Genomic DNA, 16,992 nt, shown 5'->3' with positions numbered 1-16,992 from the left:
TTTGTGGTTGCTGTTATTGGCAATGGTGTTGGGGTAATAATTCTGAAACTATTTTGGAGAATCAACTGAGTTCATAAACACAAGGAGTCCCTGTGAACACCTTCATATACAAATGAAGTAAGTAAGTTTGGAGAGTCATAAGTATCTTCTCACCCTCACTTTCCTATTGGCTAGAAAACTTTTGAAAAGTACATAAATGGTTGTACAACAATGTGAATGGGTTATATTTTTTCAAATTTGTATATTATTTTTTATTGTGGTAAAAAATGCATATCATAAAATTCACCATCTTAACCATTTCTAAGTGTACATGCAATAGTATTAAATGTGTTCAAATTGTTGTGTGACCAGTCTCCAGCACTTCATCTTGCAAAACTGAAACTGAACTGCAAAACTGTTTTCCATGGTGGCTGCATCATTTTATATTTTATATTTCCAATAATCCACAAGGATTCCAGGTGCTCCAATTGCTCCCCACCCTTACAAACACTTGTTCTTTTCTGTTTTTTTGTTTGTTTGTTATGGTAGCCTCCTAACATTTGTGTGGTGATATCTCATTGTGTTTGATTTGCATTTTCCTAGTGATTAGTGATGCTGAGCATATTTTTTTTTTTTTTTTTTTTGGCTGTGTTGGGTCTTCGTTTCTGTGCGAGGGCTTTCTCTAGTTGTGGCAAGCGGGGGCCACTCTTCATCGCGGTGCGCGGGCCTCTCACTATCGCGGCCTCTCTTGTTGCGGAGCACAGGCTCCAGATGCGCAGGCTCAGTAGTTGTGGCACACGGGCCTAGTTGCTCCGTGGCATGTGGGATCTTCCCAGACCAAGGCTCGAACCCGTGTCCCCTGCATTGGCAGGCGGATTCTCAACCACTGCGCCACCAGGGAAGCCCGCTGAGCATCTTTTCATGTGCTTGCTGGCCATTTGTGTATCATCTTTGGATAAATGTGTATTCAAGTTCTTTGCCCAGTTTTTAACTTGATTATTTTGTGTTGCTGAGCTGTAGGAGTTCTTTATATATTCTGGCTATTAACTCCTTTTCAGATACATTATTTGCAAATATTTTCTCTGATTCCACATATTAATTTTTCACTCCATTGCATCCTTTGATGCTCCGAAGTTTTAAATGTTGATGTAGTCCAAATAAATAAATACATACATAAATAAATCTATCATCTTGCTAATTATATTCTCTTTGTCTCATCTATTCTTTGTTCCCTGTTTCTTCTCTTCCTGTCTTCTTTTGGATTATTTATGATATCATTTTACCTCCACAACTTACTTATTAGTTTTAGTTTTGTCTCTTTTATTTTCTAGTGGTTGTTCCAGCATTTACATCTTTAATTGATTACAGTCTACCTTCAAATAATACCATACCACTTCAGGTAGAGTGCAAGGCCATCACAGTTAGTCTGGGGATTGGCACTGCTTTTGTGATCTTTACCCTTAGTGCAGCACAGACTTCAAATTCTTTCTGTGCTGAGCTGTCATTACCCTGTGCTTCGTGTGGCGGTGTGGGGCAGAGCTGGAACGTTAGCCTCGGAGTTTCTGCTCCACCTTCAGCTTTCAGCAGTTCCTGCATACCCGCACCAGCGGGGTCTCATTCCGCACGCCAGTGCCTTCCCCAGTGGCAGACTGCTACTGCGTGTTACTGGTGTTAGGTTTATTTTGGGGCCAGGTTGGTTCTTGGTATCCTGGTCTTAGGCAGGCGCTGTGTACCTACTCTTGGAGGGGACAGAACAGAGAGCTGTAAGGCTTCCTGTCCCTCCCACCTGTGGCAGCTGAACCCTGCCATGTATCTGTGGTGTGTCTCAGGCAGGAAGGGTCTTTCTCTCCCTTTCCCAGCAGCACGGACCTCTGCTTTGTATTGGGTCAGAATCCTGGACCCGAGAGATTTTCCTGCCCCTTCCCTTAGGAGATGATGGCTTTTGTTTCTACTCTCCTCCCAAAAGCAGCATCTTTTTGCCTGGCTCCTTTGGGAAGAAAGGAAGGAAGATTCTCTAACCTCCTCCTGAGGCAGAAGGGTTTTTTTTGCTTCTAGCCTTCCTCCAGAGGCCCCGGGGATGAGAGGGTTTGTGGCCCTGGCCCCAGTGAGTTAAAAATTTTGCTTCATATGAAAGATGTGTCTGGAGAAGCAGCAGGGCTTCGTGCCTAGTACCCAGCAGCAATCCCCCCTCAGGCCTGCATGACTGATGAGGGCAGGCGAGGCATCTGTGGAGACCCAAGGAGGAAGGGCTTACAAGTAAGAACTCCCCTTGTGCTTGGGGCTCCCAGTTATTCTAAACTGACACCCTATCCCATATTTGGACTTCAAGGAATTTAACATTTTTTAGTTATTTCCTCTTACTTGCTTCTAGGGCAGCCACCACTTCCTCTCATGCTCTGTCAAAGGTGAGCAGTCTGTGTGGCTCATCTCTCCTAGGAGGGGCTTGTCACACTTTGGAATTGAGCTCCCTTGATTTCCTTGTAAACTCAGCCCTCTGATACATTCGGAAAGTTATGACTTTTGTGGGCTCTCTGGATTTTTCTCATTAGGATGAGAGTGACATGTTCTTACAGCTTTCTACATCCTAAGTGGAAGAAGAACTCAGGCTTATGTTTTGTATGTCTTTGCTTTTTTGTTTCATTTAAAAATTAAATTTTATGTTATAAAAATATTGCTCTGTGGTGGATTGAAAAACAACAATAAATCTGGTCCTTCACCACAAATAGTACGAAAAGCAGCACTGTTCCAGTGCATAAAGTAGTCATGGTTATGACAAGATTGTCCAATCTGAGGGCACACTGTTTAGCTACAAGAACATTTCTTTTGGACCTTATGACATACTTATGGATATAGCACAAGAGGTTCATACTAATTCACATTTAGCAGAGGGTAAGGCAGTAGGAGTGGTTAATAAAATATTTTCACTTCCAAAGATTTCTTCTGTAGACTATCATATAGTGCTGCTAATTTTCTCCCTTTCTAAAACAGGTTCATAGTATTTGTCCCAATTTTCCCTGATGTAAGGGTTAATTATTTAGGAATCTTTCAAAATGTCTCAGATTGCCTCTGGAAAAGGCATATCAAAATAAACCATAGGTTCTACCAACCAGCAAAGGTGCTAATTAAATGGAGACATAATGAGAAGAGAAAGTAGCCTTGAAGACACTTAGTAAACTATATCTCTAATCTCCCCTGATAAAGAGTTTAGAAGCAATCATTATTTTAAAGTATATTCTCTTATAACACTTTCATTATGGACTTATATCCCTTTGCTGCTCTTCAGTCTTTCCCAACAAAATACTGAACACCTCAAGGATGATGTTGTATCCATCTTTGTACTTCTCAGGGTCTAGCCCAGTGCCTGGCATACTTCAGGCTCTGAATGATTATATATTAAGTGAAATGAATAGATTTGATAATGGTTCTGCCTAGCTTTTTCGTGTATCTTCTTCCTCTGGGGTATATCCTTCTCTTACCGCCCTCTCCCCTTTCCTTTTTTGTGAGTGTATATATAAATCTCACAGAATCCCTATCTACCAGTGTCTGCCTGGCTCCCAGGTACTCACTACTGTTTGAAGACTCTGCTGGCAGCCCTTTTTGTCTGATCAGCTGGCCTCACATCTATAATAGGAGCCTTAGGACTGAGATACTTCTGGCTCTGTTCTTTGCTTGGATGACCTGGCAGCCTGCTTGATGGTCAGCCTTTGTAGCCAGGTAAGTTTCCCATAACCACCTCAGCGCCTGGGTGAATGGATTTCTATCTGAACCTACCTAAGTTTCCTCCTCATTGGTCACGTGCAGCCAGAGACTCACATACCTGAACCTCTGAGTCTCCTTGAGTCACAGGAGGTACTTCATCTTATGCTAATATATATTATTTAGGTTTCTATATGCAGTGATAAACCTTCCATTAGGATATATAAGGAGAATGCCATCGAAAGCAGAAACTACATTTTTTTTCTTTTCGAATCTTTCAAAATTCCTAACATAGTACTATGCCCAGAGTAGACACACAATTACTAAATGAAAGGATGAGTTGAATGCTGCATTGAAAGCTCTTCATAAGTTCCCTGCAAGAATTAAGTCAACTTACATTTATACTTTAGCCTTCCCTTACTTTTTCTCAACACCTCATTTTTACTTCTTCATGTATCTCCATGGGAAGACTAATGTGTGTTGAACGGTGATAACTGATAATCTCTTAGAGGACCAAACATATCTTGCAGTTCAATATGGTTCACATTTTCCCATAATCATATATTATGATTACTATTCTATTACTATGATTACTCACTATTCCCATACATTTTAAAGAAAAGAAACTCTTACCCAGCCTTAGCAACACTTATGGTTTGTTGCTCCATTGCTTCGTGGATACTGGTTCTGTCATGCTCTTTGAGGCTATTAAACTCATCAATACAGCAAAGGCCTGCATCTGCAAGGACTAATGCCCCAGCCTCCAAATTCCATTCTCCTGAGTCTTTTACAGCAGTTACCGTCAGACCTAAGGAAACAAGCCAGCTATGTTAGCTTTTATTTTCGAAAGCGTATCTTATAACTATGAAGGTAAATAAATTCCTATATTTTAAAGGGAAGGGGATAGAGTCAAGGCTTTAATTTCTACCAACAACACATGGCATCAGGACAGCTACTTCAGGTATCCATTCACTGGAAGATCTCGGGAGATTCTATGTTCTGAAAATCTAATATGTGTTATTGAGTATTTTGTGGCAGACAGAAGTCCCCAAATTTTCTGCCTCTCCTTGGTGGGTACGCTCACTGAGCAGTCTAAACTTTTAGACGGAGCAAACAGATCTCCAGAGATCTTATGACAATAAGTGCTGAACTATATGCTGTTTACAGAGAAGAGTCCAAAGACAGAGAACAGTAGATACTGCAGTCCAATGATGAAAACGAAACGTTTGCTGCCAGTCACAGTGTGAAGGAGAGGATTCCCTTCATAAGTATTATCAGATTTTGAGTCATCCTTTATACCAGTCAATAAAGCAGAGCTGGTCAAAAGCAAAGGCTTTGGAGCCACCTAGACTTGGATTTGAACCTTGGATCTGTCATTCTGGCTGTCATATTGTAGACAAGTTTCCTAATGCAGGCATACCTTGTTTTACTGAGCTGTGCTTCACTGCACTTCACAGATACTGTGTTTTTTACAAATTGAAGGTGTGTGGTAACCCTGAGTAGAGCAAGTCTACTGGTGCCATTTTTCCAACAGCATTTGCTTACTTCATGTCTCTGTGTCACATTTTGGTAATTCTCGCAATACTTCCAACTTCTTCATGATTATTGCATTTCTCGTGGTGACCTGTGATAGGTGATCTTTGCTGTTACTACTGTAACTGCAGGTGTGGTGGGAATAGTCAGAGAACTAGAATTAGAGGTGGAGCCTGAGGACGTGACTGAATTGCTACAATCTCATGATAAAGCTTTATGAGGAGTTGCTTCTTATGAATGGGCAAAGAAAGTGGTTTCTCGAGATGGAATCTACTGCTACTGAAGATGCTATGCAGATTACTGAAATGACAGCAAAGGATTTAGAATATTACAGAAACTTAGCTGATAAAGCAGCAACAGGATTTGAGAGAACTGACTCCAATTTTGAAGGAAGTTCTACTGTGGGCAAAATGCTACCAAATATCGTCGCACGCTACAGAGAAATCACTGGTGAGAGGAAGAGCCACTGATGCGGCAAACTTCCCTGGTGTCTTATTTTAAGAAACTGCCACGGCCACCCCAACCTTCAGCAACCACCACCCTCATCAGTCAGCAGCATCAGCATCGAGACAAGACCCTCCACCAGCAAAAAGATTATGACTTACTGAAGGCTCAGATGATGGTTTGCATTTTTTAGCAATAAAATATTTTTTAATTAAGGTATGTACTTTTTTTAGATATAATGCTATTGCAGACCTAATGGACTACAGCATAGTGTAAACATAACTTTTATATCATTGGGAAACCAAAAAATTCATGTGACTTGCTTTACTGCAGTGGTCTGGAACTGAACCTGCAGTATCTCTGAGGTATGCCTGTATATCCAGGCCTCAGTTTATTTATCTATAAAAAAAGGATAACTATAGAAAATACTTAACAGATTCTTAGATATTCAAATAGAATATAAATAAAGCTCTTTAAAAGGAGCACAATGAGTAATTATAATAACTATTGTTGACAAAAATTGATAAACCTCTGGCTAGACTGATCAAGGAAAAAAAAAGGAGGCGACACAAGTTATAAATATCAGGAATGAAAGAGGGGCCATCACTATAGGCCCTAAGGACATTGAACTAATAATAAGGAAATACAATGAATGACTCTATGTCCTAGCTTAGATGAAATGGTCAATTTCTTCGAAATATATAAACTGCCAAATTTTATCTAAAAAGGAATAGATAACTTGCAAAATCCTGCATCTACTTTGAAAATTGATTCTATAGTTAAAGACGATGCAAAACAGAAACCTACAGGCTGAGATGACTTCATGGTGAAACCTACCAAACAGTTATGGAAGAAATAATACCAATTATACCAAAACTTTCAAAAATATAGAGAAACAAGGAATACTTCCTAACTCATTTAATGAAGTCAGCATTATCATGACACCAAAAACAGATAAAGATATACTAAAACTACACACCAGTACCCCTCATTAATATAGATGCAAAAAACCGTGAAAAAATAAAAGTAAATCAAACAATACATAAAATGATAACAGATCATAACTAAATGAAGTTTACCTTGAGAATGCAAGGCTAATTCAACATTCAACTATTAATCACTGCAATTCATCATATCAACAAACTAAGGAAGAAAAAGCAAACCTCAACAGATACAGAAAAAACACTTGATAAAACTCAACAATCATTCATGATTAAAAAGAAAAGAAAAAAAATCTCTCAGAAAGCTAGGGAACAGAGGGAACTTTTTCAATCTGAAAAAGGGTATTTACAAAAATCCTGCAGCTAACATACTTAATGATAAAAGACTAAATGCTTACCCCCAAGATCAGAACATGGCATGGAGATAAGCTCTCATCACTTATTCAAAATCATACTGGAGGTTCTAGCCAGCGAAATAAAACAAGGAAGAGAAATAAACAATGTACAGATTGAAAAGGAAAAATTAAAATTGTTTATATTTGCAGAAAATACGATTACGTAGAAAATACCAGATAATCTACAAAAAAAATTCTAAAACTAATAAGTAAGTGTAGCAATGTTGCAGGGTGCAAGTCAATATACAAAAATCAACTATCTTTCTATATATTAGGAAAAAACAATTAGAAATTGCAATTTAAAAATAATATATTTATAATATTACCCCCAAATATGAATACTTGGTTATAAATCTTAAAAAAGATGTGCAAGATCTGTGTGTAAAAACTACAAAGTATTGATAAAGGAAATCAAAGATGATGTAATCAAATCAAGAGATATTCCATGTTCATGGAATGAACTGAAAACTCAATACTTTTAAGATGTTTCCCCAAACTGCTCTATAGATTCAATGCAAGTCCAAACAAAATCCTAGTGGGATTTTTGTTATAGAAATTGACAAGGTGATTCTAAAATTTATATGGAGAAGCAAAGAAAATAGAAGAATCAAACCGAAAAAGAAACTAGGAGGTCTCACATGACCCAATTTCCAGATTTACTACAAAGCTGAAGTAATCAATTTTGTGTGGTATTGGAGAAAAGATATAGACAGACAGAATAATGAAATAGAATAAGAGTCCAAAAATAGGCCCACAAATATATGGTCAAGTAATTTTTGATAAAAATGAAAAAGCAATTCGATGGAGGAAGGATACTCTGTTCCACAAATGGTGCTGTAATAATTGGATATCCTTATGCAAACAGAAAAAAAAAAACCCAATATTTCTCCATACCTCACATTTAATACAAAAATTAACTCATAATGAATTAAAGACCTAAATGAAAAATGTAAAACTTACAGAAGAAAACATAGGAAAAAAGCTATGTGAGCTCCTCTGGTTTCTGGTGCAGCACTTAAAGAGCTTAGAAGTTGCTAATCCATCCTAAAAAGTGAAAACCTAAACAAACTGAAAAATCAACAATTGTTCTAAGATCCATCAAAAAAAAATGAGCTCACAGGGCAAACTGCTCCCCCAAAATTGGAAAGACAGAATTATAACTCACCAAAACAGAAGCCTCTATGGGCACCAGCACTGGGACAGGAAGCCCTGAACTGTAACTGACAAATTGCTGGAGCCTCCGTGTGGACAACTCTGAGAATGAAAAATTCCTTAGGAACCCAGTCATGGAGGGGGTGGGTACAGACACTTTTGTGAGTTTTACCTCCAAGAGCTCTACCAGGTTCTCACATTGAATATCAACAATTTGTCTCTTGACATTGTAAACAGAGAGATTAAAAGTCTAAAAAAAAATCAAAAAGAAATTCTAGAGATCAAAATCACTAGAGATGGAGAATGCCTTTGATGGGCTCACTTGTAGAGGGGACATGGCTAAGGAAAGAATCTCTGAGAATGAGGATACTCAGTGGAAATTTCCAAAACTGAAAAGTAAAGAGAAAAACATGGAAAATAACAGAACAGAATATCCAAGAACTATGGAACAACTACAAAAGGTGTAACATACATGCAGTGTATGTAATGGGAACACCAGAAGAAGAAAGAGAGACGGAACAGAAGCAGTATTTGAAGCAGTAATGAGAAATTCCCAAAATTAATGACAGACACCAAACCATGGATCCAGAAAGCTCAGCGACTATAAAGCAGGAAAAACACTAAAGAAACCATACCTATGCATATGATTTAAACTTTAGAAAATCAAAGGTAAAGAAAAAAGTCTTGAAAAAAGCCAGAGTGGGGGAAAAACCACCTTACCTATAAAGGAGCATAAATGAGAATTATATCCAACTTCCCCTCAGAATATTTCAATACAATCTAAAAAATACATTACGGCAAGACTAGCATTCAGAAGTGAAGATAAAATCACACTAAGTTCTGCACTGGTTGGATAACATCCAGAGCAGGAGTCAGCAAACTATGATCTGTGGGCAAAATCTGGCCCAACCACCTGTTTTTGTAAAAATCGTTTTCTGAAAAAAAAAAAAAAAAAAAAAAATCGTTTTCTGGAACACAGTCATGCTCATCATTTACATATTGTCTACGGCTGTTTTCACACTACAGTGGCAGAGTCAAGTAGCTGTGACAGACATTGAATGGCCCTCAAAAATCTAAAATATTTATATCTGGCCCTTTACAGAAAAAAGTTGCTGACTCCTGATGTACAGTATTAATATCTACATTGAGACATCAAATTTTAAAAGAAATACTAATAAAAAAGAAAGTAAACAAATAATGAAGGACATGGAAATAATGCCACTTAAAAAATAGTTTACTGCATAGGCTATGATTAGCCTGAAACAAAGATTTAGAGAAGAGAAAGTAATAATTATTACATATTTAGAGAACTATCCTATGGAAGAGCAATTAGGCTAATTTGGGGTGGCTTCAAAAGAAATAACTGAGACCAACGTGCAGAATTTTACAGGGAACTACTGGAAACCTCGAGGTATTTAAAAAGGAATGAGCTACCTTGCAAAGTAATAAACTTTTCGTCAAAGTAATCTTTAAGTAAAAGTGGAAAGTCCACTTATCAGAGATAGTGTAGAAAGGTATTCATGCAATGAATAGGTGGCTGAACAACACGAAATTAGAAAACACCGAGATGAAAGAAAATGAAGATACAACATACCACAACTAATGGGATGCAGCTAAAGCAGTGCTTAGAGAGTAACTTATAGCTATAAACGTCTACATTAAAAAAGAAGATCTCAAATCAACAATCTATGCTGCCACTTTAAGACACTGGAAAAAAAGCAAACTAAACCCAAAGTAAGCAGAAGAAAGGAAATAATATATAACAGAAACTACTGAAACAGAGAATATAAAAACAATAGAGAAAATTAATGAATCCAAAAATTGACAAATTTTAGCTAGACTGACCAAGCCAAAAAGAGAGAAGAATAAAATTACTAAAATCAGGAAGCAAAAAGACGGGACGTTATTAATGACTTTACAGAAATAAAAAGTATTACAAAGGGACACAACAAATAACTGTATATCAACTAATTAGATAATTTAGATGAAATGGACAAAACTCTAAAAAGACACTACCAAAACTGACTCAAGAAGGAAAAGAAAATCTGAACAGACCTATAATAAGTAGGGATTGAATTAGTAATTTAAAAACTACCCACAAAGAGAAAACCATACACAGATGGCTTCACTGGTGAATTCTACCAAACATTAAAAGAATCAAATATGAATCCTTCACAAACCCTTCTTTAGAAGTAGAAAAGGAGGAAATACTTCTTAACTCGTTCTCTATGAGAACAGTATTACCCATACACCAAAAATCAAAGTAAAGACCAATATCTCTTATGACTACATATACAAAAATCCTCAACAAAATACTAGCAAACCAAATCCAGCAATATATAAAAAGGACTATATAACCATAACCCAGTGAGATTTATCTCAGGAATCCAAGATTGGTGGTATAACACCTGGAAATCAATTAATGTAATATCCTCATATTAATAGAATTAGGGACAAAAGGTATATGATCATCTCAATAGAGGCAGGAAAAGCACTTGACAAAATTCAACCACGCTTCATGAAAAAACACTCAAACCAGGAACAGAAGAGAACTTCTTCAACCTGATAAAGGACATCTACAAAAAACCCAGAACTAACATCATTCTTGATGTAAGACTGAATGCTTCCCTGTTAAGATCAGAAACAAGACAGGGACGTTCACTCTCACTGCTTCTATTCAACACTGTACTGGAGGTTCTAGGAAGGGCAATTAGGCAAAAAAATGAAATAACAGACATCCAGAGGGAAAGGGAGAAGTAAAACTATCCCTGTTTGCAGATGACATGATCTTACATATAGAAAATCCTAAGGAAACCACTAAAAACCACAACAAATGAGTTCATCAAGGTTGAAGGATACAAAATCAATTTTTAAAAATCCATTGTATCTCTATATACTTGCAGTGAAGAATACGAAAATATAATTAAGAAAGTAATTCCATTTACAAAGCATCAAAAAGAATAAAATACTTAGGAATGAATTTAACAAAAGAAGTATATAAAACTTATACTGTGAAAAGTACAGAACGTTGTTGAAAGAAATTTAAAATGACTTAAATGAAAAACACCCCATATTCACTGACTTTTTTTGCTTGTGCTTTTTATCATCTCTCAAAAATACCGCCTAATCAAGGGCCAGAAGATTGATTCCTGTGTTTTCTTCTAAGAGTTTTATACTTTTAGCACCTTACGTTGATGTCTTTGATCCAGTTTGAATTATTTTTTGCATATGGTGTGAATAGGGATCCAAATTTATATTTTTGCACGCGGATGTCCAATTTCCCAGCAGTAACTTTTGAAAAGACGATTCTTTCCCTAATGAATTGTCTTGGAACCCTTATCAAAAATGAATTGACCATAAATGTATGCGTTTATTTCTGGACAATCAACTCTGTCCTATTGGTCTATATCGTTATGCCATTACCATATTGGACTTCATCAAAATTAAAAGCTTTTGTGATGCAAAAGACACCCCCAAGAAAATGAAAAGATAACCTACACTACAGGAGAAAAATTTTGCAAACCTGGTAAATACAAGTCTCTTATCAGAGACTATATATTCTATATATATTTAGAATATATAAAGAACTCACAATCTAATTATAAAAAAGACAAATAACCCAATTTTTTAGATGGCTAAAGGAGCTGAAAAGACATTTCTCTACAGAAGATATACAAATGGCCGATAAGCAAATGAAAAATGCTCAACATCTTTAGCCACCAGGGAAATGTAAATCAAAACCACAGTGAGAACCACTTCTCACAGCACCCATAGGTATAATCAGAAAGACAAAGTAACAAGTGTTGGTGAGGATGTGGAGAAATTGGAAAGCTTATACACTGTTGGTGGGAATGTGAAATGGTGCAGCCACTCTGGAAAACAGTCTAGTAGCTTCTTGTTACCACATGATCCAACAACTCCACTCTTAAGCATATACCCAGAAAAATGAAAACATATGTCCCCCACAAAAATTTGTATACAAATGTTGATAGCAATATGTCTGTTATTTAAAAAAAATCACTGTGTAATCATACCAGGGGTATTTGGAGATAGATTCTTTGCATGCTGGATTCAAGGCCTTAACAGGCACAAATTCTACCAACAAGACCTACCAATTAATTAGCTATTAGTTCATTGTGAAATCTTTCCACTTCCTATCCTTTCTAGTTTTCTACCTTTTCTAAATAACCTTGCATATAAGGCCTCCAATCTCAGGAAGCTGACTTGCCTAGCTTCCGTCAAGCGTGACTCCATCTAACGTCATTTGTCTCTATAGTAACCGACTAAAAAAGCTGCTGTGCTTAGCAGAGGCTTTGTGCAAGCAGTGGTCCAGACTAGAGATGTTTTAAAGACTTGAGTCCCCTCTCTACTTACCACTGAATTCTTCCTGGTACTAGGAAAAGGAGAGAGCCTCTGACAAACAGGAGAGGTGGAGGGTGAAAGAGAAAAGGACAGAATGTAAAACATGAAGGACAGTGGACTACAAGTAGAGACTGAGTTCAAAAGGAAACGAGTTTAGAAGGAGCTTCATTTATAAGAGGACTAAGAACACATGGTTAAAAACTAGATACAAGAAACAGAATGTAATTATCAAGCATTTCCATCCATATTCTTCTGGTCAGAAACAATACCATGATGTTGATATCAGCAGATTGTCCACAAGAAACATGATTATGGTGCTTCAGAAAGCTGACTAATATTGATAGCAATCCAAAAGGTGTTTAACAGTATAGTCCAGCTATGGATAAGGGGCCAAACACAGCTTATCTCTTCAACAAATCTGTAACCTAATGGTGGGTAGCAATGAACACAAAACAGTGAAACTGTTACAGAGAATGGAGGAGGGGGACATACTTTATGTAACAAACATAAAAACCTTATTAAAATTGTAATGATGCATTCCAGGATCTATCCTCCCCCACCTCCCAATCACTCCTCCCGCAACAGGAGACTTGGCATCTGTAGCCTCAATGGGGAGGCTCCCACAGCTCTGCCTTGGCTGCAGCCTCCTCTCACTCCCAGTATATACCGGGGCAAACCTCATTCATGGAGCTTTGTTCCTCAAGAGTTCATTCATCAAGTCATTACTACAGTGTCTGCCAGCCCGTGGGTTCTTCCAGGAAATTATACCAATTGCTTTTCTGCACGTAAAGTCCACTTTAAATATTATCCAACACAGTGGACAGAAAACAGAGAAGCACTAAGTCAGCAATTAAAGGAGCAGGTTTCTGAGCACCACTGTCCTCATTTGTTATCTGGAGATGATATCTTACCTTCCTACTATACCAGCGTGCTGCAAGGCTCAAAAACAGGTTATTTAAAAATTTTTTACAAATAGTAAAGAAAACATCATAGGTATATACATATATACCATATATCTGTATGTATACTGTATATATATACACACACACAGCCTTTATTGTGATACCGTATTTTGCCTCCCATAGAACTTTAACCATTACTGTTAAAGTTGCATCTAACACTTTCTATTCTGTACCATACTGACTTGATTACATAGTTATCTTTCCTACTGGACCATAAGGTCTTTGAGGATGATGTCCACATACGTTTTTGTCTTTGAATATTCCACAGAGCCTAGCACAATAATTCACATAATAAATACTCTCTCTCTATATATATATAAAATGAGTTATTATTATTAAAATCATTACTCTAGGAGTTATTCCTTCTAGAAATGTCTGTAAACTGCAGCAAATCTCTACGTTCTACATTCATACAGAAATTTTCATTTAAAAATATCGTGAAATTTTGACATCCTATAACTAATAATAATAGGGAGCCCTTTAAACTAACTAAAGATCATATTACAACAAGCCTTACATGAGAATTTTGTTAAGAGATGGGGACAATAACGCAAATGTCTTCTCAAAGAGAATTCAACACAGTGATAATATAATTACCCCAGGTGAAATTTAGGATTTGAACAAAGGCAAGAGGTCAGCATTTCCATACCTACGATAACTTCTGCAGCAGGCAGGGTCTGAGACTTGATTTAATTCTTAGTTCTAATACATTTTAATCCAGTATATTTTAACTTAATCCAATTTAATTCTAGTACATTTTAACTCACTCCTTCATCTAGTTTTGTGTGTGACCTCAATTTAACTTCAAGTTTAAGATACTTAGGAGCCCTCTGTAGATGAACTTTGGAACACAGACACGAGTTGCATCTGGTCTGCTCAGAATTTAAGGTGTGCACGCCCTACAGTAGGCACTTCCTCTGAGGACAGCTACAGCACCCCACCCCACCCCAGCCCACGACCTGCTGGCATGCCTAAATGACCACCTCATTCCCCTCCACACTTGATAGATGGACAGTACGTGGATTAAACACACTTAGAGTACCAAATAAACTTAATTCTGGGAGGAAAAATTATACCTGCATTAGTTGGCTAGGGCTGCCATAACAAAACACCAGACTGGGTGGCTTAAACAACAGAAATCTATTTTCTCACAGTTCTGGAGGTTAGACATGAAAGATCAGGTGTCAGCAAGGTTGGTTTCATTTGACTTACAAATGGCTGCCTTCTTGCTGGTCTTTCTTCTGTGCATGAGTGCCCTTGGTGTCTCTTTTTATGTCCAAATTTCCTCCTCGTATACAGATGCCAGTTAGAATGGATTAGGGCCCAACCTAAGGGACTCACTTTAACTTAACCACCTCTTTAAAGGCCCTGTCACCAAATACAGTCACAGTCTGAGGTACTGGGGGCATAGTAGTGCTTCAACATATGAATTTGGGGGTGGAGGGCACAATTCGGCCCATAACAATAGCTAACTAGGTTCATTTATCTCTGTCCTAGGCATTAATTTAGGCTTTGTTCATTTAAGAGCCAAAGCATCCTTTTTCAACCATCCTTCCCCCAAGCAGTCTGTACAGAGAGAAGTGATTTGGGGATTACATTCCGTGTAGACCTCCAAGCATCATGTGGGTCCCCTTGGGTACCTAAGACATGACAGCATTCATGGTGACCCATCTGTTGCAATATGGTTAACTGTTTGAGGGTCACCAAAAAGTTGTTCAGCAACAGATCTTATAGACTGCCTCTGAAACCAGAAAAATGCTTTTATAATCTTTACCCCTATGGCATGCCAGTTAATTTAGAGATATGCGAGGGTACGTCTGAGAATCCCTTTGGCCTTTCCTGGAAAGCACTGTCAATGGTGAGGAAACTATTGGAGAGCTTATCCAAAGGCTCTTTAATATTTCTGAGGGGCAGTAACAAAGAGTTAAGATGGGAAAGGCAGTATGAAAGGCCTGGAGCCAATTCTGTGGCTTCCAGTGAACTATTAGGGAGGGGTTTTTTTCCCCTTAAATACTGTTATATATGACATGTTAAACAAAAGATTTCAAAGAAAATAAGCCAAACTAGTAGAATCCAGTAAATCTTCTCATTCTTCATGCTGCATATCCACCAGAAGCGAATCTTGTGATAAGACGCACCTTATTATGACACACCTATGGTCAGATTCAAAATGCACTTGATTTTACCAAGCTTACGAGGTCATTTTTATAAAGCAAGTGGATTAGAATCTCCTCTTAAGTGTGCCTGCAGTAATCAGGAAACTGCATACACCATTCTCAAGGGAGTCATGTTTTATACTCCAAATGGTTATTTATCTTATATGTCCAGTGTGTCTTACAGCATACAGCAATTTATACTTTATCTGAGGTGGTATTAGGCCCAGCACTAATAACAGCGAACAGAAAATACAGTTTCTCACTCAACGTAATCTGCATCTGTCACCACAGTATCACTCTTATAGTCTAATGCACACAAGCAACTGAGCTTGAGGCAACCTTTTCTGGTAGGTCATATTTGACTGCTAATCCACTCACGATAAAATGGGATCCCCACTCTAAGTACTTTCCCTAAATGCGGGGAGGCCTGGTATTAGCTCTCCCATATTAATTTTCAAAGGACCATCAGATGAAGAAGTCATCAAAAGCAACCTACTTAGGTATGAACAATGCCCAAAGAATGATAACGGAAAAATTCTCAGCACCATACTAAGAGAAAACTTCCAGCATAGATGATACTTAAGAAATAATTTTCTCTCTGTATTTAATTAGCCAAGTTTAATGGTTTCATTCAAAATACTTAAGGAAAAAAATGATGGTTTATGCAGCAGCCAAAAAAAAAAAAATCCCTTTATACCCCTCTTACTTAGTAGATAGAAACAGTTCAACAACCTTACAAATGTGTTACAAGCTCTCCCTTTCCCTACAGAGGTAGTCAAGCAGCATAAATACACTGACACTGAATGGGGAATAATCAAGCAAAGGTTCCTCTGAACTTGTGGTGTCTGTCACAAATTTTTACTAACAGTTTAGGTCATGAATTTTTTGAAAATTGCATGTCTTGGTATGTTTTTGTGGCTTCTCCTCTGCTTTTCCCTTCTCTGTTATATCTGTTGCCCTTTGGTCTCCTGACACTTCCATTTTCTCCTTTTATGTTCCTGCTGTGCCCACCGCACGGGAGAAACCTGGGCGTAACTGATCCCACCTTTAATCATCTTTTTCTTATTCCAGACTTTTCAGGTTGGAATGGGAGGAAAAAGACCCACGTGCAGCCCAAATTCTACCTATTCCACAAAGTGTGGGTGGAAAAGCGTCTCCTCGCCCTTCATTTTGTATCTATTTAACTAACGGCGCTGTCGTGCCCAAACGCATACTGGCCAAGAACTAGATTTCCAAAATGGCTTTGCTCCTTCCGAGATGGCATCAGTCTATAAAATGCAATTTACTTCCACTGCAACCAACCCTTCCCTCTACTTCAAATACTACCCAATATACAGACAACTGAACCTAACCTAGTGTAGACAGCGGATTC

General features: G+C 37.7%; 1 protein-coding gene across 20 annotated transcripts in view; it reads right to left on the bottom strand.

The window, feature by feature from the left end:
* MCM9 (minichromosome maintenance 9 homologous recombination repair factor) overlaps positions 1-16,992 on the bottom strand; it is a 126,796-nt gene that overhangs the window by 71,312 nt on the left and 38,492 nt on the right. For all 20 annotated transcript variants that reach the window (XR_014267272.1, XR_014267273.1, XR_014267274.1 and 17 more), the window contains exon 8: positions 4,309-4,483. Coding sequence is in view for 12 of the 20 variants with exons in the window: in XM_082474531.1 (XP_082330657.1) it covers positions 4,309-4,483 (175 nt within the window). In the remaining 8 variants the exon portion in view is untranslated. The remainder of the gene's footprint in view (positions 1-4,308; positions 4,484-16,992) is intronic.

Source organism: Balaenoptera physalus (assembly GCF_965194825.1).
Source record: "Balaenoptera physalus genome assembly, chromosome: 9".
In the NCBI taxonomy this organism is placed as follows: Eukaryota; Metazoa; Chordata; class Mammalia; order Artiodactyla; family Balaenopteridae; genus Balaenoptera; species Balaenoptera physalus.
The sequence above is the reverse complement of the archived record's forward strand: the minus strand, read 5'-3'. Positions and strand labels throughout refer to the sequence as shown.